This window comes from Chrysochloris asiatica, unplaced genomic scaffold (assembly GCF_000296735.1).
Source record: "Chrysochloris asiatica unplaced genomic scaffold, ChrAsi1.0 scaffold00034, whole genome shotgun sequence".
Lineage (NCBI taxonomy): Eukaryota > Metazoa > Chordata > Mammalia > Afrosoricida > Chrysochloridae > Chrysochloris > Chrysochloris asiatica.
Genome location: NW_006408552.1, coordinates 23412854 through 23436270, shown reverse-complemented (window position 1 = coordinate 23436270; position 23417 = coordinate 23412854). Strand labels below are relative to the sequence as shown.

The 23417-nt window shown below is 48.8% G+C and overlaps 1 protein-coding gene across 1 annotated transcript in view; it reads left to right on the top strand.

The window, feature by feature from the left end:
* Positions 1 to 23417, top strand: part of GTF3C1 (general transcription factor IIIC, polypeptide 1, alpha 220kDa) — an 84771-nt gene that overhangs the window by 40699 nt on the left and 20655 nt on the right. The window contains exons 9-25 of the mRNA XM_006859896.1: positions 753 to 1029; positions 1492 to 1706; positions 3946 to 4076; positions 5535 to 5688; positions 7814 to 7917; positions 8699 to 8883; positions 9987 to 10259; positions 10468 to 10613; positions 11999 to 12096; positions 12469 to 12565; positions 12652 to 12829; positions 16033 to 16171; positions 16398 to 16533; positions 16999 to 17080; positions 17221 to 17409; positions 19561 to 19718; positions 22769 to 22911. Of these exons, the coding sequence (XP_006859958.1) occupies positions 753 to 1029; positions 1492 to 1706; positions 3946 to 4076; positions 5535 to 5688; positions 7814 to 7917; positions 8699 to 8883; positions 9987 to 10259; positions 10468 to 10613; positions 11999 to 12096; positions 12469 to 12565; positions 12652 to 12829; positions 16033 to 16171; positions 16398 to 16533; positions 16999 to 17080; positions 17221 to 17409; positions 19561 to 19718; positions 22769 to 22911 (2705 nt within the window). The remainder of the gene's footprint in view (positions 1 to 752; positions 1030 to 1491; positions 1707 to 3945; positions 4077 to 5534; positions 5689 to 7813; positions 7918 to 8698; positions 8884 to 9986; positions 10260 to 10467; positions 10614 to 11998; positions 12097 to 12468; positions 12566 to 12651; positions 12830 to 16032; positions 16172 to 16397; positions 16534 to 16998; positions 17081 to 17220; positions 17410 to 19560; positions 19719 to 22768; positions 22912 to 23417) is intronic.

The window sequence follows — 23417 nt, the reverse complement described above, 5'->3', positions numbered from 1 at the left end:
GCCACCCCAGCCTAATAACAGCCATTGGCATGCTGTGTAGCACTCTTGCTGTGGTTTTTGGTTTGGTTTTATGTTTAATTGAATGAGTGAATGAGTTGTGGGAAGAGGACATGACAACACTCAGAGTTCACTTGTGCTTGGATAGTCAATCAGCAGAGATTCCTGTGGGCACAGCAGTTTGCTTTTGACTACTGGCTGTAAGGTCACTACTTCAGACCTGTGCAGTAGTACTGTGGAGGGGAAGGCCTGGCAATGTGTTCATGAAGCATCAGCCAAGCGAACCTGCTTGGTTTCAGTGAATGCAGAACACTTAGTACCATCTTTGGCCTCTGACTGGTCCCGGCAATGATGTTAACAGTTCTAGAGCTAAGTGGGACAGGATTGGTGGCAGCCTCATCGATCTCAGTGACTGTGGTTGAGTGGAGCTGGTGTCCACGGTCTACGGCAGCTGTTCTAAACTGCAGAATTGTGTGTGACAAAGCCTCCTGCTTGCTGACCTGTTTCTTCGACATTGGGATTACATGGAAGACTGAGTTAGGGCCCTTAAATCCGAGGAGCTAACAGTCTCTGAGGAGACATGCATTCAGGATGGTGATTTAGAAGGGGTTATTGGCTGGGAAGGACACGACAGGAAGCTGGGAGGGAGCATCCATGGGCTGAGGGTATTGACAGGGACGCAGGGGCCAGGAGAACACATGCTTCAGACTCTCATGTCACTCGAATGCCGTTTTTGATGTGTCTAATCCCCCTAGGGATTCATGGAAGACGAAGGTCGTCAGCGGACCACCAAGTACATCTCGTGCGTATTTGCTGAAGAGAGTGATCTCAGCCGGCAGTATGAGAGGGAGAAAGCACGAGGGGAGCTCCTGACCACAGTGAGCTTGGCCTCCGTGCAGGAGGATTTGCTTCTGCCTGAGGGAGAAGAAACGTTCCTCTCAGAGTCAGACAGTGAGGAGGAGAGCAGCCGGAGCAGCAGCAGCAAGAGGAAAGGCAGAGGTGACGGGGCTCACCACCCGACCCCTGGCAAGGGTGGGTGCTTCCACTCAGCGAGCTCCTGAGTTACCTCGGTGCTGTCCTCAGTGGAGTCTGCGGTGTCACTTGCATCAGATAGTCCACTAAGTGTGGAGGAGGCTGTCATGTGGTCTGTCTCCTGGCTGTTCTCCTTGGCACCTTGTGTTGTATCTTTATTCGTAAACTCCTCCCCCGATACCTTTCCCTGCAGTGGTCTATTTCAGAACCTTTCAGTGCTTTCTTACAGAAGATACTTTTTCACATGGCATAGAGGGTGATGCAATACAGACTTACTAAGTCTAACTAAGGAGGGTCATGAGCTCTTTGCCTGGTCCACTGTGTTCATCTTTAAAGTGGTTCTCAGTGGAACTCTTTGATCTACATGGGTCTGGTCTGGGCCAAGCATAAATAAGTGCCCACTGATTTTCCCTGTGATGTGACCAGTGTTCATGTGCCCTCTCCCAACTGCCTCCCCCACAGGTGGGTGGAAGGTCCTAAACCTACACTCATTGAAGAAGCAGCCATCTTGCTCCATGGGCGCTGCCGAGGAGAAAGCCTGGAGCTCTTCCGGTGGGGACGGCCTTCTTGATGCCAGTGGCTTTTCAGACCCCAGCGTGCCCTATGGCTCTCACTGCGTGGAGACCAACAATGGTGACATAGCCGTGATTGAGGAAGTCAGGCTGGAAAACCCGAAGGTCAGTGCTGGCGGTGGGAGGGGCGCTAGTCTTGTTGTGTCTGCTGAGAGTCACAACCACAGCAAATGCAGTGACCGTACAGTAACCGCACCCCCGGCATATGCAGGTTCACGTCATCTGCACCCTGCACAGACGTCCCTGCACTGCCACGCCATTCTTCCCTGGCTAGCAACTTACTCTCAAATCAATTTGTTTTAGAAAGTTGTATCCCTACTTCAGATCAGTGGTTCTCACCCTGGGCCAGCCCTTCCCTGCCCCATTTGGCAATACCTGGAACTCTTTCTGATCGTCACAGCTGGGGAGCGGTAGAGGCCCGGGATGCACAGGACAGCCACCCACAGCACATTTGTTGACCCAGAATATTGACATTGGTAAGGTTAAGAAAGTCTGCTTTAGATGAAAGGCCAGTATCATTTGTCATGAAAGAAGATAATCAATGTAGATAAAATAGAAAAGGCTATATTATTACTACAGTCTGTAGATACTGTTATGTGTCAAAATTAAGCTAAAGATAGACTAGAATCAAACCAATACCTGTTCATCAGTGTAGCTAAATTAAAAGGTAGTTGACCCAGAACATTACCAATTCTGAAACTACTTAATGTGAATACCGGAACTGAATAAATCAATATATTATAGGTTGGGTTTTTTTCTTTAATGGCAGCTGACAGGACTGTCTTGGTTGTTATTTTTACCTAATGCATGTCCTTTGCCCCTAAAAGTGCCTCAAATACTGCCAGTGGCACCTCCTGTGTGGTAAGCAGAGTCGGAGGACAAGGCTCTTAGCACGGAGTTGACTTGGGTTCCGTGGTGGCTTTTACTGCTGCAGCTGTGACTTCTTTCCAGCCTCACAGCTACCCCGTAAGATAGATCTCATCCCTGGTTTGAGATGAGGAAAGTGAGTTACTTTTCTGCTAAGTTTAGTGGCCAGGTGAGGACGTGGATCCACGTGTGCCCCGTTCCTTCCCATATATGGCTTCACATTTGGGCCAGAGCTCAGTGCTGAGATCATCATCGCTACAGGTGGTCTCCCTGTGGCAGAGGCGATGGGGCCACAGGGTGGGGAAGGTCTTCTTTTCATTTTTGTAGGCCCTTTTAGCCCTCAGTTCACTGGATCCTAACACCCTCCTGAGCCCTGACTGCTTTTGTTTGCCTGAGAGCTGGGGCTTTCCCCGCCCCTCCCCTACAGGTCTCCAGCAATCTGGCCCAGGTGTCAGAATAGCCTGCACCTAGTGTCCTCACTCAGATGTGCTCAGGCTGCGGAACTCTCCTCCCAGTGTCCCAGCAGCAGCCTGACCTCTCTCCTGCATACCTTGTAGAGAGTAGCCGCAGTCCATGGGATTCTGCATGTTTTCCACTGTGCTTGCCAGCAACCTCACGAGTGTGGCAGATTTACTTACCTGCTTTGCCTTTGAGGAAGTCCCTGGATCAGGGAAGGGAGCAGCCAAGTCGTTTTGCCCTCTTCAGGCCCTTCTTGGACCCCTTGAGTTTCTCACTCCTCTAGCCCTGCTCTCCTCCTCCTCTTTCTTGAGAGAGCTATGTGACTCACCTGGAGCTCCGAGCTGCCATTGGTGGAGTGAGTGGCTTTCTGGCTGGTGTGACACCATCACAAGCCCTCTCTCTGAGTCCTCATCTTCCTGAAAGTACAACTCCAGTGAAGAAAGCGTCAGGTGAAGCATGCCTTCAGGCTAACTTGGGCCAAGTGATTTGAAGGAATATGCTTGAGATAGGACTTCTTCCCCATTCAGGGTTCACATTTGGGATTTGACATACTCAGAGCCAAGGGCAGATAGAGCAAATCCATTTGAAGCCAGGGAAGCCAGGAAGGAGACCTTAAGAGAGAAGAGGGCATTTTTCGTTTCACTTACTGCGCATCCTAACTTCCCTACATGGAAAGCTGTTGTTAGCCTGAAGCCATCCCTGCTTCATCTCATTTGGAGCAGTGCCCTGTTGACCCCTCTAGCCCTGGGCCTCTGAGATGGAGATCCTAATGAAACGATGGTTAAACAGTGTGATTCCCTGAGGAAGAAGTACTTCTTCAGTGGTTGCTGTGGTGGATGCCTCCAAGTGCTGCTCTGAAACCAGCTGAGCTTCCTAAAGTTCCTGGAGACCCTCCACTGGCTGACATGGGCCGTGGGCACCTTCTTTCCGTGTGGGAGTAGGTGCTTGATGAGGCCATGTATTGCGGCAGGAGCCTAGCTGAACCAGTGCATCCTTGTGTTTTTGGTCTCTGTTCTAGGAGAGCAGCAGCTCTCAGAAGTCTGGGAAGCAAAACCAGGACAAGCCCCACGAAACTTACCGTCTGCTGAAACGCAGGAATCTCATCATTGAAGCCGTCACCAACCTCCGCTTAATCGAGAGCTTATTCACGTAAGTAGGAGTTTGACTGGCTGCCTTCTAGTCACATTGACTCTCGTATGAATTAGTCATCACAATCCACAGCCATGATTGAGAGTCATTGAATTCTGCTTCACAGTACAAATTCTTACAGGATCCTTTAGTGGTAAGCAGGATGTAGAGTTTTTCTTGTTCTTTGAAAAGTGCAGACATTGAGGAATAACAACATACAAGACCAGGAGTCTGGTGTGGCATCGTGAGCTAAGCACTGAAATGGTAATCACAAGGTCAGTGGTTCAAACCAACCTACCATCTGCTCCTTAGGAACCCTATACAGGATTGTTATGAGTCAGAAATGATGGAGAAGCAGCCTTGGTGGCATAGTGGTGAAGTACTCAACTGCAAACCATAAAGCTTCACATGAAGCTGCTCCACGGGAGAAAGATGAGGCAACCTGAGAGGAAGAAGACGCGTAGGTTGCTGGTAGCATTGCTGTTTATTTTAGGTCTCCTTACATGAAAGCCTAAACAAAGAAGACTGAAGCTGTGCTTTGGGGTGATGGGGTCGTCCTAATGTGTCTTCCACCACCTGCTGGGCATCAGTGAAAGCTGCTCAATAGAAAGGAACTTTATGTCTGAGTCAAAGGACACAAGTTCTTTTTCTGCTGACCAGAGGGCACGGAGACCATCTTGTAATCCTATGAGGAGTTTGGCTGTTGCTCTGTGTTTGTCCAGTTGGCTGTGACTCAGTGGCCCCATGTGACCGAGTAGACCGTCCCATAGGGTTTCTGAGCCTGTGATCTTTCCAGGTGCAGTTTTCCTCCCATGGAGGTACTGGTAGATTTGTACCAGCAACTTTTTAGTTAGCATCTGAGTGCTTAACCATTGCACCACCAGGGCTCCAAGTTTGTTGCTAAATGCCGTCGAGTCAGTTCCGACCCATAGTGACCCTGTACAGTTTCTGAGGAGCAGCAGCAGCTGGTGAGCTTGAACCGCAGCTCTCTTAGTCCCGCGCATTAACCCACAGTGCCACAGCAGGACTCTAGGTGTTCATAGTGTCTCTTCTTAGCCCTTCATCCTATCATCTGTGATCTAGCAATATTGCCAAAGATCTGAAAAGTAAGGTAGTTATATCAAGAGAGCAGTGAAAAAGAGCTTCAGATCTGAGGGGTCGAAACCAGAACAATCGTTAGCTGAAGGTTATAGTAACATGTAGACTCCGGAGACTAATTTGCATCATGGTGAGTGGTTCCCCCTCTTCGCAATGTCATATGTCAAATCCTTGTAGCCTCTTTAGTTCCTGATCCAAGACTAACTCACCACAGAGGGATGATCTTTAGCATTTTAAGAAGTTAACCTATCCAAGGTGAAAACCCCTTTTAATTCTTCCCTAGTCTGTTGGACCCAGCAGTCGTGCCTTGGTTGTTGGGGTTAAGAATGGCCGACCTTGTTGGGGTTGGGAATATTGACTGCTTATTTTGTGATACCTCAGGATTCAGAAGATGATCATGGATCAGGAGAAGCAAGAAGGTGTGTCCACCAAGTGCTGTAAGAAGTCCATTGTCCGCTTGGTGCGGAACCTGTCTGAGGAAGGTCTCTTGAGGCTGTACAGAACTACCGTCATTCAAGATGGCATCAAGAAGAAGGTAAATGCGGGCTCTCGTGATGCCCCCAAAGCTACCCGGACCTTTGGGGAGTTTTCTTGTCCAGTCTCTCTGGTCATACCATCTGAGTGTTTCTTTGTTACCAATACTCAGTGTTCTGTTACGCCTCCTAATTTGGATACCAGAGTGCGCCCCACTTTATGTGGAAGCTGCAGGCAGAAAAGAGCAGCAACTTACTTTGATCCTAGAGTAGCATCCTTTTGTAATGTCATTGGCCAAGGCTGGTGACCAACTCTGCAGCCAGCTGTAATACTCAGAAAGGAAAATGGTGATCAATTGCAGTTTAGCAGAGGAATGTTGGGGAGAAATTAGTAACATAAGGGAGAATGTTTTCCAGAGAGATCCGAGGAGACAAATCCCAGAGGAAATGATGGTGGCAGCTCAGTTGGGATGCACTGCTGGGGTTATCCAATGGGAACAATAGATCCCTTCTGTCTACTAATTTATCTGTTTCTGTAAAATTTAGAGTCTAGGGCCATTCCCATGGCAACCGTAGCTCAGCTGCTCTCCATGTAGTCTAAAGCATAAATGTCTCAGGGTCAGAGTCATTTGAGGTAGCACAGCTGGGCTCTGAGACCATGAAGAAGGGTGCTCTGGGAAAGTCACTTTTGCGTTCCTGATCTTTTATGACTGCATTCTAAGTCTGCCTTAAGAAGGCTCTGCTTTTCTGCTTTGCTTCTTTGTTTTGTTAATAAGCTGGCAAGGTCATTTCTTTTTTTGAACCTTTTTCTTTTGGAGAAATTAGGAAGATCTGAGCACTTCAGAAAATGGACTTAAGAAACACTGGTTCTACTACTTTCCCTAGGTGACAGCTCTCTTTTTTTTTTTTTTATGTCTTTAGTTTTTTAAACTATATCAGCAGAGTCCCCTTGACCCTATCCCTTCCCTACTATCCCTAGCCATCTTGCCACTTTAAAGCAGTGGCATAGAAACCTGGGCAGTGTCTTCTGATCGCAGAACAAGACAATCCAGCCTGCCTGCAATTATAGCACCTATTTCTGTTGGCTCTTCAGCAAGCTCTGCACACATCAGCTCTTGTGGACATGCAGTATGCTCAGTATGGTAACAGAGTAAGAAAACTTCCCCCTGTTTAGGAATGGAGGGGGCAGCCCTGTGGCACAGGTGCAGCAGGGAGGATCGTCCAACCTCAGAACTGAGAGGGCCCGGTAATGGGACCTCCTACCTCAGCTACAGGGCCCACTCTTCCTCCTGGAAAGGGTTGCAGGGCTGTCTGTATCAAGCATTGGCATAAGGTTCTGCAGGACTGTCCCTGGCACCTTGCGAATGTGCTCTGGAGCCGACTGCAGCCTTGCGCCTGTGTTCCTGGTCCTGCCCTGCCTCAGGGCCTGTAGGAAGTGGGGAGATGGGAATGCTGTGGTTTTCTACCGTTCAGTTCTGTGAAGTGTCACCTCACTGTCTCCTGTGAGCCTCACAAAACCACAGAAACATTTGCAAGGCAGGAGGCAGGTTCCCATTTCACAAATGAAGAGTGGAGGAGAAGTGTGGACTTTGTAGTCTCAGTGTAGGCAGTGTGACCAAGGTTCCCACGCTCTATACTTCCCGTCCCCTGCTCAGCCTGTTAGATGCACACCCGTTCTGCTGGACCCCACCTCTCTTTACAGGATATTGATGTCATTTCTCTCTCAAGTACCTTCCATTTTGCATCCTGTATGTCTTCTGAAATAAGCACCATTAAGCGTTCAGCTCCGGTACCTTGGAAAACGAAATAGTTCTCAATTCTCTGCCAGTTTGTTTAGAAAGGCACCTGGCACTCTCCTGAGGGGAGATTAATGGAAGCGGCTTCCCTTTTCTAGATGAAAATTCTCCAGATTTGTATGCAATTGTGGGGAATTCTCAGGTCGAAGCCAAGGGATGTCGGGAGCTTGAGAGACCACTGGGCTGTGACCGTGTGCTGAAGGCGCTGTGGGCCCTACTGCTCTTATCCATCTGGAGCTCCTGAGTGAAGCAGCCACATTACCAATAGCAGAGCTCTGTCACTGACACCTTATGCTGCAGTCATGACAACAGGCATAACTGTGGTTCCACTGAGGAACAGAAGCATGGAGATCTGTTCACATCCTCTGCTCCCTCCTCCCTCTCTCTGCAGGTGGAATTGGTGGTGCACCCTTCAATGGACCAGAACGATCCTCTCGTGAGAAGCGCCATTGAGCAGGTCCGTTTCCGGATCTCCAACTCCAGCACAGCAAGCAGGCAAGTGATAGGGTCCTCGAAGAGTTCGTAGCTAAGCTCTTTCCATCCGCAGCCACTTGTAAATCGGTCCTTTATGGATACGTGTTTGAGCTCCTTCCTATTCTAAACAGACATCCAGTTAGGGTTCTGTAAGAAGACAACAGATCTTACCATTACTCAAAATCACAGGCCCTGTGCTGCGTGCACCTTAGTGGCCTTTCTGAGGTCTTAAAGGTTTTCTTCATAAACTACCTGATGGGCTAAGAGGAAACTTGGTTAAGGAGAGAACTTTTAGTTGGGTCTAAACTCAAGGTTGCCAGTAGGCAGATGGGGCTGGTTCTGGCCTGCAGATGTGCTGTGTGCTTCGCCCTCTACTGGCCCACATGTGAGGAACCCAGTGGCACAGTAACTAAGTGCCTGGCTGCTGACCAGAAGGCCCTGGACAGAGAGTGACAGTCTGCTTCTGTACAGCTTTGCAGCCATGGGGAAGTTCTGTTCTGCTGTGCAGCGGGGCTATATGAGTTGAGGTCAGGTGGCTGTGGGTTTTTGGTGGGATGCCCACATGTATTGTGAAACAGTTGCCAGCAGATCTTATATAGAAGTCCTTGTTTCTGTTAGTTACTGAAACATCAGGGGAATTAGGGAGGGTCTCCACATGGCTTAATGACCTGGCACATTTGATTCATTTCCATCACCTGCCCAGCCATTCTAGTCTCTGAGTTAGAAACCTCAGGGCCAATTCCTGTTGACAGGCCTTGTCCTTTCTCTCACTGTCTGATCACATCCTGTATTTAAACTAAAGGGTTAAAGTTCCCCCACCTCCAGTGCCCCAAGGGGAGGCAGATGAAGAAAGTTCAGGAAAAGAAGGTCCCAGTGGATTAGGATACTCTCATCCGAATGCTTCCTCTAAATCTGAAAGTGGACGGATTAAAAAAACAGAAGAGAAAATGGGCGTCACCCCGCTGAAAAATTACCATCCTGTTGTAGGTAAGAGACGTTTCCTGTCAGTGTCTGATTGTCTGTCACTGGTTAGGTGGTACTGTCCTACATTGGAGCTGCAGTCAGGAGAGTCGGATCTGACCTACTGCCTGGACCATGTTTCCCCTCTGCTAGTGCTGCAGCAGGCCTCCCAGAGAAAGTACACTAGACCCCAGTCTGAGAATGATCCTCTGAAGACCCTTGGCATGACATCATTTGCTCTTCCACTCCACAAACCCTAGGCAGGTGCAATCCACCAGCAAGTCTGAACACTCACGTGCTCATTTCTAGTGGGCTGGCCAGCCTCCCGCATCACTCGGCCACCCCATTGGGACCCTGGGCTGGTCTGGCTCCACTGGCTAGGGTGTTGTCACCGGGAGCTCTGCTGCTTCTGGCCACCGTGTGTGTTGGCAGAGGAAGGCAAGTTTGACTCAGGGCTCAGAACATGGTCAAGCAGACAGTGCTGTGGAACGGGACATAGGTCCCGGGGATTCCAAATGAAAGGTGACTTGTGTGACTACCCTTTCCAGGCTCTGACCACACAAGCCTGGCTCTGCTCTCGAGGATTCAGTTTGATAACGTGCAGCCTGGTGGGGATACATGTACTTGTGTAGACAGAGGTGGGCAAGGTGACACGTTCCATGTCTGTTTCTTTTATCACACCTGTCCTCATGGGGCAGGGGGTCCAGGACAGCTGACTGTTTGGCAGAACCTAGATTTGGGGATGGGATTTCTGCATCCTGCCATGGTGACTGTCGGCTCTTGTCTGCTAGTGGACACTCCAGCCTTGTCTCATCCTGTGGCAACAGTGTGGTTGTTCTGCGTTGCATTCTGTCTGTGTGGCCCACTCCTCCAGCTATAGGCCTTGACACTGAGCCTCTCCCAGTGAGGCCTTCTTGCCCTCTCTCTATACAATGACGACCCTTCTCTCCCTGACTTGCTCTTTTGTGCTTTCCGGCTCTTTCTCTCTGATGTGCTCTTTGAAGTATTGTCCTTGCCCCCTGGATGTGAGTTGCTCGGGTGAGGATACTGTCTGCCCTGGGGCATGGTGGCACTCAGTACTCTGCAACTTGGGGATTTCCAAGCACTATTGACCCTCTTCCTTGCCTCAGTTCCTGGACTGGGGCGTTCTCTAGGATTCCTGCCCAAAATGCCTCGCCTGCGGGCAGTCCACATGTTCCTGTGGTACCTGGTCTATGGACATCCTGCTGGCCACATGGTGGAGAAGCCGATCCTGTGCAGTGAAAGGAGAAGGCGGGAGTCCTGGAGAGTGGCAGGTCAGCCCTTCTCTGGAAATGACTCAGAGACATCCTCGGATGCCCTGTCCAGAGACAACGAAGACTGTACCACCTTGGAGGCTGAAGTGGAGCTCGCCACGGAGACAGGTGAGCTTTCCTGCCAGGACTGTGACTGGGGCAGCAGCTCATGGCAAGATCCAAGAGAGAAACTATTATTACTGTTCCTTATGCCTATTCATATTGAGCTGTGTAATTAGCTCAATTCCCACACGGTCCATGGAGCAAAGTAAAGACCAGTTCAGGGTTGTGTGGTCCCAGGGCCCTCTGCTGCAACTGACGCCCACTTTCTCCCTAGTGTATGTGAATGATGCCTCGTGGATGCGCTTCGTCCCACCCATCCCAAATCACAGAGACTTTGGCTTCGGCTGGGCTCTTGTCAGTGATATTCTTCTCCGCCTGCCCCTCTCCATCTTCGTCCAGATTGTGCAAGTCTGCTACAAGGTATACCAGTGGTTCCAGGTCCCCACACGCCCTGGGGACCGGCCTCTCAGCTCCAGGCCAGCTGGTCTGCACACACTTACTCAATGAGAACTGCTTGAAGACCTGGGGTTGCTTGAAAAACTAGGAGTTGATCTAGATAGGCAAAGAGATGTAGCTCAGTAGAATTAAGTAGACAGACAAGTAGGTTGTTGTTACGTGCCGAGGAGTCGGTTCTGACTCATAGTGACCCTGTTCAGGGCTTCTGAAGCTGTAAATCTTTACTAGAGCAGAAAGCCTCATCTTTCTCTTGCAGAACAGCTGGTAGTTTCGAACTGCTGACCTTGCGATTCGCAGCCTGATTTGTAACCACTACGCTACCAGAGCTCCTTATGGGAGCAGAAAACCTCACCTTTCTCCAGTGTAACACTGGTAGTTTCAAACTGCTGACTGAGATTAGCAGCCTGATTCGTAACCCCTATGCTACCAGAGCTGTAGGTAGAATATAATAAAACACTGTTTTTAGGAATATAGTAAATTCAGAAAAAGGAAAAAATAAAAATTGCCCATGACCTCATCACTCACAGAAATCGACATTTCTAGTGCACACATGTGAGTACATGCGTGTGGGCATGTATACGAGCATGTGTGTTGGCACGTGTGTGTTGGCACATGTAAGTTGCATGTATGTCCGTGTGCTCACACATGTTAGCGCGTGGGGCGCACACTGTAGGGGCACATGCGTCTGTGAGCACCCATGGTGAGAACTGAGCTTCTGCTATGTATATATTCTTTTATTTGCTGTTTTTTCCACCTGTTTCAGTTTGATGTTCGGTGGATTCACAGTATCCCTTCATATACACACGCTTGAGTTACTCTGGTTTGGGACATTGATGCTCCAGTTTCTTGCTGTTACAGATGGCATGGTGAAGAATAGCCTGTGGTAGTGTTTTGTAAACAGCCCCTCAGTTTCTCCCACAGGATAAGGATCAAAGTGGAATCTGTGTTCTTCCTTTTTTAATATTAATAAGTATATTGCCCCGCTCCCCAGAGATGTTTTAGCTGTTGATATGCCCTCCCACAGTGGGTAGGGCCCCTGCCCATTGGCCCTAGTGAGGTGGTTGGGCCTGATGGAAGAATGGCCAGTCTAAGGTAGAGGGCAGGAGGGAACAGGGCTGTCACCATGGGGTGGCTTGTTGTTAGGTGCCAGCGAGTCGGTTCTGACTCAGCGACCCTGCATAAGGGTTCCAAGGAGCATGGTGGGTTTGAACCAGCCACTTTGTGCTTCAAATCAACTTTGTAGGTAGGCTCAGAGAAAATGCAACTCAGAAAAATAGTGGTATCTATTCATAATTCTTTCAGTCTCTGTGGCCTCAGGGTGAACTGAACCTGAGACTTCGCCTTTTTAGGTAGACGACCTCGAGGAGTTTCTGAACGACCCTCTGAAGAAACACACACTGATCCGGTTTCTCCCCAGGCCTGTCAGGCAGCAGCTCCTGTACAAGCGGTGAGGACACAGAGCAGCCCTGAAGCAGGCTTCTGAGGGCTCCTTTACCAGGCAGAGGGAAAGCTGCTTCTCTTCTGTACCTGCTGTATAGAGCACAGGCCCCCTGATGCTGCCTCATGGAGGCTGCCGGTGTTCCAGTACAGGTTCCTTTGTGTGACTTTGCTGGATCAGCTCAAACCGCGAATGTGGGCTCAGTGCTGCAGTGCCCTAGCTGGGCCTTGGGTGGGCAGGCTCTGGGCCTTGGGTCAGTCCTCCAAGCACTGCCAGGTAGAGAAGGGGAGAGATGAGTTGCATCCCTGGCCCCAGACACAGAGTCCCAAGACAGGTGACAGTGTCGTGTACAAGGAAGCGGCCACTCCCTGTGTTTTGCAGGCGCTACATTTTCTCGGTCATGGAGAGCCTCCAGAGGCTATGCTATATGGGACTGCTGCAGTTTGGTCCCACGGAAAAGTTTCAGGATAAAGATCAGGTACAGTCCTCCATCCTATAGCAAGATGGTCCTGACTGTGGACTATGGTGTCTGAAGTGCTGGGGATTTTGCTGTGTCTCTTGTAGGTGTTCATTTACTTGAAGAAGAACGCAGTTATTGTTGACACCACCATCTGTGACCCACATTACAACCTTGCCCACAGCAGCCGGCCCTTCGAAAGGCGTCTCTACATCCTCGACTCCATGCAGGATGTGGAAAACTACTGGTTTGACCTGCAGTGCGTCTGCCTCAACACCCCACTAGGTACCTACAGCGTAGGCCTGCCTGACAGTTTCTCCTCCTGCCCCGTGGGAGGGACTGCTGAGAGTCAGAGCTGGAGGGGTTAGGGTTGCCTCATGTCCTCGGACATTCCTCAAGGGGAGGTGGTTCTGTGAATAGGAGTGGTGGACCCCCCACACGCTTTAGTCTGAGCAGCTCCACGTCTTCAGTCACCTACTGTGTGTCGTGTCCTGCCCCATGCAGATGAAAATACACCTGGCTCCTGCTCACGTGGGATGCAGCCCACAGAAATCGAGTGTCCTGTGGGCTGTGGAAGAAATAAGCAGGGTGATGGGACCCAGCCTGCTGATTCCAGGCGTGTTAGATGGGGCACTCAGAAACTGCCTTCTCAGGGAGCCACCTTTCAGCTGAGCCAGCTTTAGAGCTGGGAGAACATTGCAGGACAAGGACAAGGCTAATGGAGTGGGGAGAAACAGAAGAGGCTGCGTGGGGAGGAGGAGGGGAGCACAGCTAAGGGGACCTGCCACGTCATGAGGAAGAGTTGCTTTTAATCTAAGATCTGTGAACAGCTGTTGGGTTTTTTATCATTATTTAAAATTGTAACATAAAAGAATATCCATTATACAGTTCAGTGACATCAGCTTCATTCACCGTGTGTGCAGCCATCATCACTATTTCCAAATGTTTCTCATCAAACCAACTGTGTGGCGCTCCAGGATAAAGCACTGGACCACAAGCTCAGCAGTTCAAATTCACCAGCCACTCTTTGGAAACCCTATACAGGGTACATATGAGTCGGAACTGACTTGATGGCACATAACAAGTACAGTGACTGTCGGAATGTGGTGGCTCCATACAGTAAGCATTGGACTGCGAACCACAAGGTCCAGTGTTAGCGCCTGCTAGCCACTCATTGAAGAAAGATGAGGCTTTCTATTCCCACAAAGAGTTAAAGCCTGGCAAACCCTAAACAAGAGTCTTAATGTGGCACTGTGGGATAAAGCACTAGACCGCAAGGTCGGTTTGAACCACAAGGTCGATGGTTCAAACTCACCAGCCGCTCCTTGGAAAGCCTGTACAGGGTCGCTGTCAATCGGCACCAACTCGATGGCACTTAACCATAACAGAATGCAGTAACTGGAGTCATTGTGTGGACTGCTAACCACAAGAGCAGCAGTTCAAACCCACCACCAAGTCCATGGCACTTAAAAACAGCAGTAGCACCGTAGGGTAGCTCATTGTCCCCCTTCATCTGGTAACCATGAAGGAACGTGGTTTCTATGCACTTGCCTGTTCTAGATATTTCATATCAGTGTATTTATATGTGATGGGGGCTTCAAAAAGTTTGTTGCAAAATTTTATTCTTTTAATTGCATTTTTCCCATGAACTTTTTGAAGGCCTCTTGTGAAACATCCTTTTGTGTCAGACTGTTTCACCTAGCATGCTGTTTACTAGTTTCATCAGTGTGGTGGCATACATTCTCTTTTTATGGCTAAGTAGTATTCAGTTGTGTGACTGTACCACATTTTGTGTATCAGCTCTTTTCCTCCTGTGAGCTTCCTGAGTTTACATCCTCAAGGCCTAGCACAGCTGCTGGCCCACAGTCGCCAGCTTCTACATGTGCACTAAGTGAGCCGTGGAGCCTGGAGCCCAGACTCTCTACAAGCCCATCTCCAGCTGTTCTTCTCCTGGCATTTGCACCTGGGAGAGGACTCATTCTAATCTCCCAGTCACAGAGCAGGGAGATCAGCATCACACTGAGGTTTGCAAATAAGGAGGCGCATATTTCTTTGGTAGAATTGTGTAATGCTGTAAGGGTAAGGAACACTCATTTAGAACCTTCAATGGGTCCAGACAAATTTACATGCGCTTACTTCATAGAATTCTGGTGTTCAGTCATGAGCTCTAAGCTTTTACCGTCTCAGATTTGCAGAACATCCTAATTCCCCTGCATGTTATACCCAGATAAAGTTTATGAAGCGGCATGTTATTTGCATCAGAGCCTTTTCAGACTGCCAGTTGGTGGATTTCCAGCCCTTTTATTATTTGTGAGCAGAAATGCTAGAAGCTCACTTAGCCTACTAATCAGATATGAATTGTCCATTCATTCAACAAAGGTTTGATTCATTTCTGGGTGGAAGGCATCATCTCATGAACAAAGTAGTCCTTTAAAGCAGGGGCTTTCTAAACACTTGTGTGATCGAGACTTACCCAAAGAGCTTTTTAAAAAGCCAATAACTTGGCCCTGTACAGAGATTCAGATTGGGCAGATCTGTGGAGAACCTGTAAATCTGCATTTTTAACAAGCAGCTTGGTGAAGTAGCTGTTGTTGTACATGAGCTGTCTTACCTTCAGGACTCTTCAGCTTGCCATTGAAGTTGGTGTCCTTGAACAGGCAGTTTGTAACCTCATTTCTAAACCCAAGCACCACCGCTGCCACGTGGGCTGAGGGGAAGCCAGTTCGGGGGGAGTGGTGCAGAGCGGTGACTGATCATCCACAAACTACTGTGATGTTCCTGTGCCGTACTCAAGCAATGGTTTTGTTGTTAAGTGCTGTCAAGTCGGTTCTGCCTCATAGTGACCTTATAGAAGGTTTCCAAGGAGTGGCTGGTAGGTATGAACCACCAACCTTACAGTTAGCCGTCCACTGGTTATCTTTTAGTGCTACAGTCATTGGTTTTAGTAGTCCTTTAGAATTGCTTACAAGAAATGCAGTTTTTAATATTTCCTACTAACAACTTATTTCTCGGCTACAGTAATGTGTACCTTGGGCACTCAGAAAACATCTGGCTGCTACTGGAGTTCAGCAAGACCCAACTGTCTGACCAGATCCTGCCCCGGCCCCAGCCCCAGTTCTCATCACCAGTGCTGCACGCGAAACCTCCCCTTGGCTTTCCATGTTCTTGGGGGGGCCCTCTGGGAGGGAGACTGTATCCTATGCTTGTTGGGCTCTCTGGCTTCAGACCTCTTTCTCAAGACTCACACACAGCCCCTCACCCCTTGTTGCTCCTCCTCCTCTTGCTCCCTCTGACCCCCTTCCAACAGTGTTTTCATGGGTGTTTTGTACAAAGAGGCCCTGGCTCTCATCTCAGAGCCTCTCGCCTGTATAGCAGAGCCTGTTCAACCAGGAAGGCTGTCCACTGTTCTGACGCCACCCAGCAGTGGCCCACAGCCTGCCCCAACCTGCAAGAGTGGGCTCACCAACAGCTTGTGATTAATTTTCTAGGTGTGGTGCGCAACCCACGCCCCAAGAAGACCAACCTGGATCAGGGCAGTGATGAGGAGGGCACTCTGCAAAAAGAGCAGGAGAGCGCCATTGACAAGCACAACCTGGAGCGCAAGTGTGCCATGATGGAGTACACCACGTAGGTCCACGTCCCCCCAGGGTGACAGCCAGAGTGGCTCAGAGGCTACCAGGTGGTGGTGCTATACTTGGCCCACATATTGCTGCATAAAAAAGGAATCTTTAACATTTAAAACAAAAATCTGGAGTTCTGACATAACCATGTCATGGTTCCTCTAGGGAGGTAAAGGTTGACACCCCATGCTTTTCAGTTATTCAGGCTCTTTTTGTATTTTCCCATCTCTCAGAGGCAGCCGCGAGGTCGTGGATGAAGGCTTAATCCCCGGAGATGGACTGGGAGCTGCTGGCCTTGATTCCAGCTTCTATGGACACTTAAAGCGCAATTGGATCTGGACCAGTTATATCATCAATAAAGCCAAAAAGGTGTGTGCTCGTTGAGGGCGGCCCAGCAGACCTAAACCAGCACCCTCCTGTTCCTTCTCCCTTTGCAGCGTCTGGACTGATGGCACAGATCTGCAGGCGTGCTGCAGCTGGCCCAAGCCCCTGCAATACCCTAACTGGCTCTGTGATGTACCATTGAGTCATTTCCAACTCATTGTGACCCACTATGGAGTACCCGAGGAGCAGCTGGTGGGTTTGAACTGCTGACCTTGTGGTTCCATAGTCCCATGCTGATCCTACAGCACCGGGTAGCCCTTTATAAAAGAGTGGAGAGTTGGCACGCTGCAGGGGCAGACAAAAAGGAGTACAGGTGCACTACTAAAATGACACCCTGGAGAATCCCACCCTGAAGGCAGCTTCATCAGATCCTTGGATGTTTCCTTGTCTGTCTTGTTCCAGGGTCTCCTCCAGCTTAGGCTTCATTACAGGGGTTTCCTTGTCTTTTAGGAGAGCATCGCTTCAGAAAATGGGCTCACAGTGAGGCTGCAGACATTTCTGACCAAGCATCCATTGCCACTTGGTAGTGGAGGTATGTATGCTGGGAGTTTACTCCCAAAATACACATGCTACCAGTTCAGGATCAAAACAACCACCATGCACTTCATGTATGGCCTGACTGGCGTTTGCAGAGCTCATCTTGAAATGCTGATCTCCTGTGGTTCTTTGTAGGCAGCAGCAAACTGAATATCTGGGGAGAAGCGCGAGCAGCTCCAGAGCTCTGTGCTGACAGGGAAGAACAATTTGAGATGGACAGAGAGCCCACGCTGGACAGAAACAAGAGAGTGAGGGGTGGAAAAAGCCAGAAGCGGAAGCGGCTGAAGAAGGACCTTGGGAAGAAGATGAAGAGGAAGAAACAAGGTGCCCTGGTGACCATGTGCTTGAGTTGGGTCTTTCTTCAGCCCCTCTGGCTTGGAGATCAGTAGCAGCTTCCCTCCAGCCAGACCTGAGTTCTGCCTCAGGCATAGGTGTACGTGTTCCTGTGGAACTGTCAGCGAATCGCATGTGATTGCCTGATGTATCATTTTCTAAGCCCATCTGGCAGACTGGGAGAACCTGGCGTTCCTATATGCTTCCCCAACTTTCTTGATATTTGCATATTTGTAGAACCTTTTACCTTAGTAATTCCCTTTCTAGATCAGTTTAGATTTCCGATTCCATTTCAACTACAAAACAAAGCCTTAGCAAAACTATTACTGAACTTTTTTTTGTTTTTTCACTTTTTCATTACTAAACATTTTAACCAAAGATTATATTGAAAAATTATCTTCAAAATGCACAAATTATTATGGAATCCAGAATTTGTGGAGCCATGGATGCTGGATGATCCCTTCAGACTGTTGCCCTAGCAGTAGTTTGACTGCTCTAGAATGTCTGTCTGAGATCAGATTGACAACAGCCTCTCAGAAGATGCATTAGGAACCTTATGGCACTGGACTGCTAACCCAAAGTGGGCTATTCTAACCCACAAGCTGCTCTGAGGGAGGATTTAGTCGCAGAAGCCTCCTTATACAGGGTTGCTGAGTTAGAGTCAATTTACCGGCAGATTTGTATCACCTGGTAGCATAGTGGTTATGAGTCAGGCTGCTAACCTCAAGGTTAGCAGTTGGAAACTACCAGCCATTCCGTGGGAGAAAGGTGAGGCTTTCTGCTCCTGTAAAAATTTACAGCCTCAGAAACCATCCTACACAGGGTTACTATGAGTCAGAACCGACTCTAGGACCCACCACCCCTGTTAGACAGTCCATGTAAGAAAATCTGTTTCAGAAAACACAATGTTTCCGTAGAAGCCAGATTGGATTTGCCTGATGTTCATCACAGTGTTGCATGCATTGAAATGCCTGCCGATTTAGCCTAGCTTAGATGTGTCTATGTAAGATCCGTTCAGCTGGAAGACCCCGTTTGCTAGGCAAAATAAAGTACTGCGGTCATTTTGAATCCAAACTTTCTTAACCCATTTTTCTTCAGCCTTTGGTATAGGAATAATCTGGAAGAAGCTCACAGGACATTCTTCTGGCTAATAGTGTCTGTGTGAAATTGTGAAATGGGGAGACCTTGAGGCATGTAGTGGTCTAGAGCTCTCAGTTCAGAACCTCGGTCAGCTACTTTCTAGCTCTGTGACTTTGGGCTCCTTGCTCTCTCACTGTTTTCATTTCCTTAAGTGGAAGTACATAAAGTGGAAATCCTAACTGGATTCATTTCATAAGGCTTGTTGTGAAGTAAGTGTTATTTTAGTTGTAAGTTAATCTGTATGTAAAGTTTAGAGCACTGCTTGTCACATAGTAAATATTCCATAATGGTGACTGTGGTGGTGGTTATGTGCCGTGGAATCAGTTCTGACCTGTAGCGACCTTGTATATGGTTTCCGAGGCTGTAAATCTTTATGGCAACAGAATGCCTCATCTTTCTTCCACAGAAGAGCTGGTAGTTTTGAACTGCTGATCTTGAGATTAGTAGCCCAACTCATAACCATTATGGTACTTCCAAAGCTCCTTAATTGTTGCTATAATGGTAATTACTTAGCAGCTACTCAGTGCCAGGCACGATACTAGGTCTTTTATTCAGCCTCATTAAATCCTCACAACAGCTCTGTAGGTTAAACCTTTGTGGCTCCGTGGTGCACACAAGTTTACTCAGTTCTGAGACCCCAGGCAAGATAGAAGCTACACAATCCACTGCCCCATGCATTCAGTGGACATGCCCTGAGCATGTTCTGTACGCTTCCGTACAAGGCACCTTCAAAGGCCCTCAGATCACAGTGGGACAGACTGGAGATGGACAGATAATAAATAAGCCGTATTCAGTCTGCCCTGCTTGTCACCATGAAATCTAACCAGAAAGGGTTGCGGGGAAAGACTTGAGAAAAGGATGAATCTGTCTGATTATTTTGTAGGGCTTTAGACACAATGAATTTCCAGAACCAGACTCATCTGGTCAGGTCTTGCTAGCTGGGTAGCCACCCTTTCCCTCTTCAGAGTGCTGGTTCCAGACCAGTTTTCCCTGTGATTTTAGAAGAGCTGCCAGATGACAAGAGCCGAAGGCCACGCTACCATGATGAGGCCGACCAGAGCGCCTTGCAGAGGATGACACGACTGCGTGTGACCTGGACCATGAAGGAGGACAGACTGATCATTTTTTGCCGAATTGCCAGCAACATCCTCAACACCAAGGTATGCAGCCTGCCAGACCCCTCCTTTATAGTCTCCGACTCACTGATGAGTGTGCCCCTCTCTCGGGAGCTGTCTTTCCTGTCTGTTACCCTTTAGACCCTTCCCTCCACTTCTGCTTGGCCATCAGGAAAACACTCCCCAGAACCAACACATTCATAATGTTTTTGCACATGATTTTCCAGCTTTCAGTGAGATATATCCAGTGGTGTGCCTAGATGCAGGCAGAGTAGCTCAGAGCTATTGTCTTCCTCTCTCTACAGGAATCCAACCCTTGCCTGTTCCCCTCCTCCCACTTTCATCTGCCTGAAAACCTTCTATTTAGCTTTTAGTAACTGCTTAGCATCTTGGGAAGGGCTTCACGGATCCTGCCAAATGGAAGTAATTACTGTCTTCTCTGTTGTCCCTTGAATGTGTGCTTGTCATATGGCTTCTGATGATGCGTGGCCTTGTCTTATGCGTCTGTGTAGTTGCAGCCCCTAGCATGGTGTCGATACTCAGGAACCAATTAATCTGAGTCAGTGGCCTCAGCCTGCCTTCCTGGTTTCCCACGGTTCTCCATTCCCCACATCTCTCTGCACCTGTGTACCTCACCTCTTGCTCTCTGGCCAGCAGCCTTTTCCTTCCTCTGATGCCACAGCCTTCTAGAAGGTTCTACACTCTGAGACAGTTTGTCTGCCTGTCTCCTTCCCCAAAAAGGGCAGTCAAGGTGGACAGGTGTCCCACCAGGAAACTGAGCTCTGGCAGCATTTTGTCCAGGGTCCTACTGCCAGCTAGAGTGGTAGTCAGTGAGGCAGCATCGTAAGGAACCCAGTTTGTGTGGACGGCTCACAGCCATGTCAGCCAAGAGCACAGATATTCTCCTGCCTACAGTCGCCTTAGTCCTATTTTCCTGACACTTTTCTCAATATTATCTGACCTGTCATTTCCTCCCAAATGCCGACCCAATTCCTTGTCTAAGGAAGAGCCTGAAAATCCGTGTGTTGCCCTGACTTCCAGCAGCTGCCAGTGGGCATCTGTGGCAGTCCTGGAAAGAGGAGCAGTCCCTGTCAGCTGTGCCCTCCACTCCCCACTTGAACAGAAACCTCATTCTTGAGTTGTCACAGCACCTGCATCTCAGCTCTGCCTTCCTTCATGTTATTGATTAAGATGTTCAACTAACTTAACTTGGTGGTGGTTGGTGGATGTAGAGTCACTACCAACTCCTAGCAAGCTTGTATAGGGTTTTCAAGGCTATAAATGTTTGTTGAAGCAGAAATCCTCATCTTCCTCCTGTGGAAAGTCTAATGAGCTCAAGTTGCTGACCTTGTGGTTCTCAGTCTTATTTGTACTAATACAATCTACAGACTATTTCTAAGCATGTGTCATCGTGCCATTCTTTAAAACTCTCTAACTAAGCACACTCATAACCTCCGCTAATACACCACCCTCTGCACCTCCGTCCAGTTGGTGCTTTCCAGAAAGACGCTCCTCTCTCACCAGGTATCTGGAGGTGTGGCTGCTGCTGCTTTCCCCAGAAGCTCACCTGGTGCTGGGCGTAGAGTTATTGTGTACTCACCCTGTGCAAAGATAATGACATAACCCATCCCTCCCACAACACTCCCTGTTTCCCATCTCAACTCAGTGACCCATTGCAGTGACCACGCACAGCTCAGACACCAGAATATGCTCAGGGTAGAATTGTTCCCGTCAGCTGCTGATAGATACCCATAGGACACACCCCTCCACCATCAGCCTCAGCCTGAAGGCACATGGCTTTAGCTCTGTGGGTCAGCAAACCTAGCTTCCCCACTTAGTGCGTTGAGGTATCTCACTCTAATACAGCTTCCTGCCTAAAGTCACTCAGCTTTACTTGCTGGGAAGCCCACTGTGTGGAAGCTCTGTGTGGGGCTCTGTTCTTGGTTCTGCTGCAGCTCCTCTGCCACTCCTCTGGTGTCACCACTTTCTGTCCCTTTGCACGTTCAAGGGATCTTGTGGTCCAAAGGAAGCACTCCATTCTGGCTCTTTTTCTTTGATGGTCGTAAGATCCCCTCTTCCTGCTTCTGAGATGGTTGATTTTATGCCCATGCTAGAGTTTCAAGTTTTTACAGTTACAACTAACTCTGCTAACATCCACAACTGAATTGCATCACCCAATCAGTATCTTCTCCCGCCTTCTGCAGAAAGGAACACTGGTAGTGTAGTGGGTTTCACGTTGGGCTGCTAACTGCAAGCTCAGCTGCTCTGAGGGAGAAAGATGACGATTTACAGCCTTGGAAACCTTGTATAGTGTCACTCTGGGTTCAGCAGCACCAGAGCAGAAACATCCTGTGGTGGGAGTAAAAGATGTTTACTTGATGACTACAGTGTCAGCAAGTAAACATTTATTCAAAAGCATAAAGGGGACAGTTTTGAGTATTCTCCAAGGAAAGAGATCATTCAAACCAAGGATTCACACGGTTTCCAAACTGCTCAGTCATGGCTGATGTAGACAAGCACAGTGTGCATGCCTTGCGCGTCAGATTTTGACCTGAGTCCTGACGTGGTGTTGTAGGATAAGCACTGGCTCCTCAGAAACTCTGTGCAGGGTCACTAAGACTAAGCAGCACCTCACAGCAACAGGAAACATTCAAAGCCGCAAGGTCAGCCCCCGTTTCCTACTTGGATCAGAGTCCAACTTGGAAGAGATTTGATTGCTGTGTAACACATGGATAGCTGTCCTTGTCTCCACTGGCCATAACTGAACCATTTGAACGTGTTCAAAACCTTGTATTTTACCTCCCCCCTTCCCCCTTTTCTGTTCTGTAAGGATCCCTGGTAGCACGGTGGACTAAGTGGTGGGTTGCTAACAAAGGACCAGCGATTGAAGCCCAGCAGCCTCTTCACCAGGAGAAAGATCCCATGGTCGGCTCTCCTGATGATCACAGCCTTGAAAACCCCGTGGGGCAGTTCTGCTCTGCCCTAAAGAGTCGCTGTGAATCAAAATGGACTCAGTGACTGCGGGGTTTATATTCCTTACCCATAAATGTCAGCCCAGGATACTGATTTTCTTCTTCGCTCTGTGTTTGATCCAGGTGAAGGGCCCATTTGTCCCCTGGCAGGTCGTACGGGACATACTTCATGCTACCCTTGAAGAGTCTTTGGATAAAACATCTCTTTCCGTCGGACGAAGAGCTCGCTACTTAGTGAAGAATCCACAAGCCTATTTGAACTACAAGTAAGCCGTATTTTCTATTTCACACTACGTTACTCCAGTACTTCTATTCTAGTTCATTCTTGGTTCTTTTTCATTCCGTTTCCTTAAGATTCTTGTGTAAAATCCAGCTATAGAGCACCAGTTGTCCACTAGAGTTTTTGATTGCTAGACTGTATTGGTAAGATGGTCCTTGACCTTTTGAGGGCCAGCTGTGATTCTAGGTACTCTGACTTGTGTGGTAGGATTTGGACTTCAGAGAGGCCTTGTGAAGTAGCTGCTGTTACCCATTTTTACTGTCGAAAACAGTGGTAGGCAGATTTTCACTACTGAGTGTCCCACTTCAGAGCAGCTCTGGGTGTTTGTATGGGAGACCCACCCATTGTTGAACCCATTGGACAGAGTGCTCTCAGCTGTCCTGGGTGTCACAAAGCATCCCCTTGGCAGTGAGGTTCTGCACCCGTTTCCTCACCGGCCATGTTGCCCGCCCATCATCACTCTCCCAGCCACCCAGGCAGTGCAGTCACAGG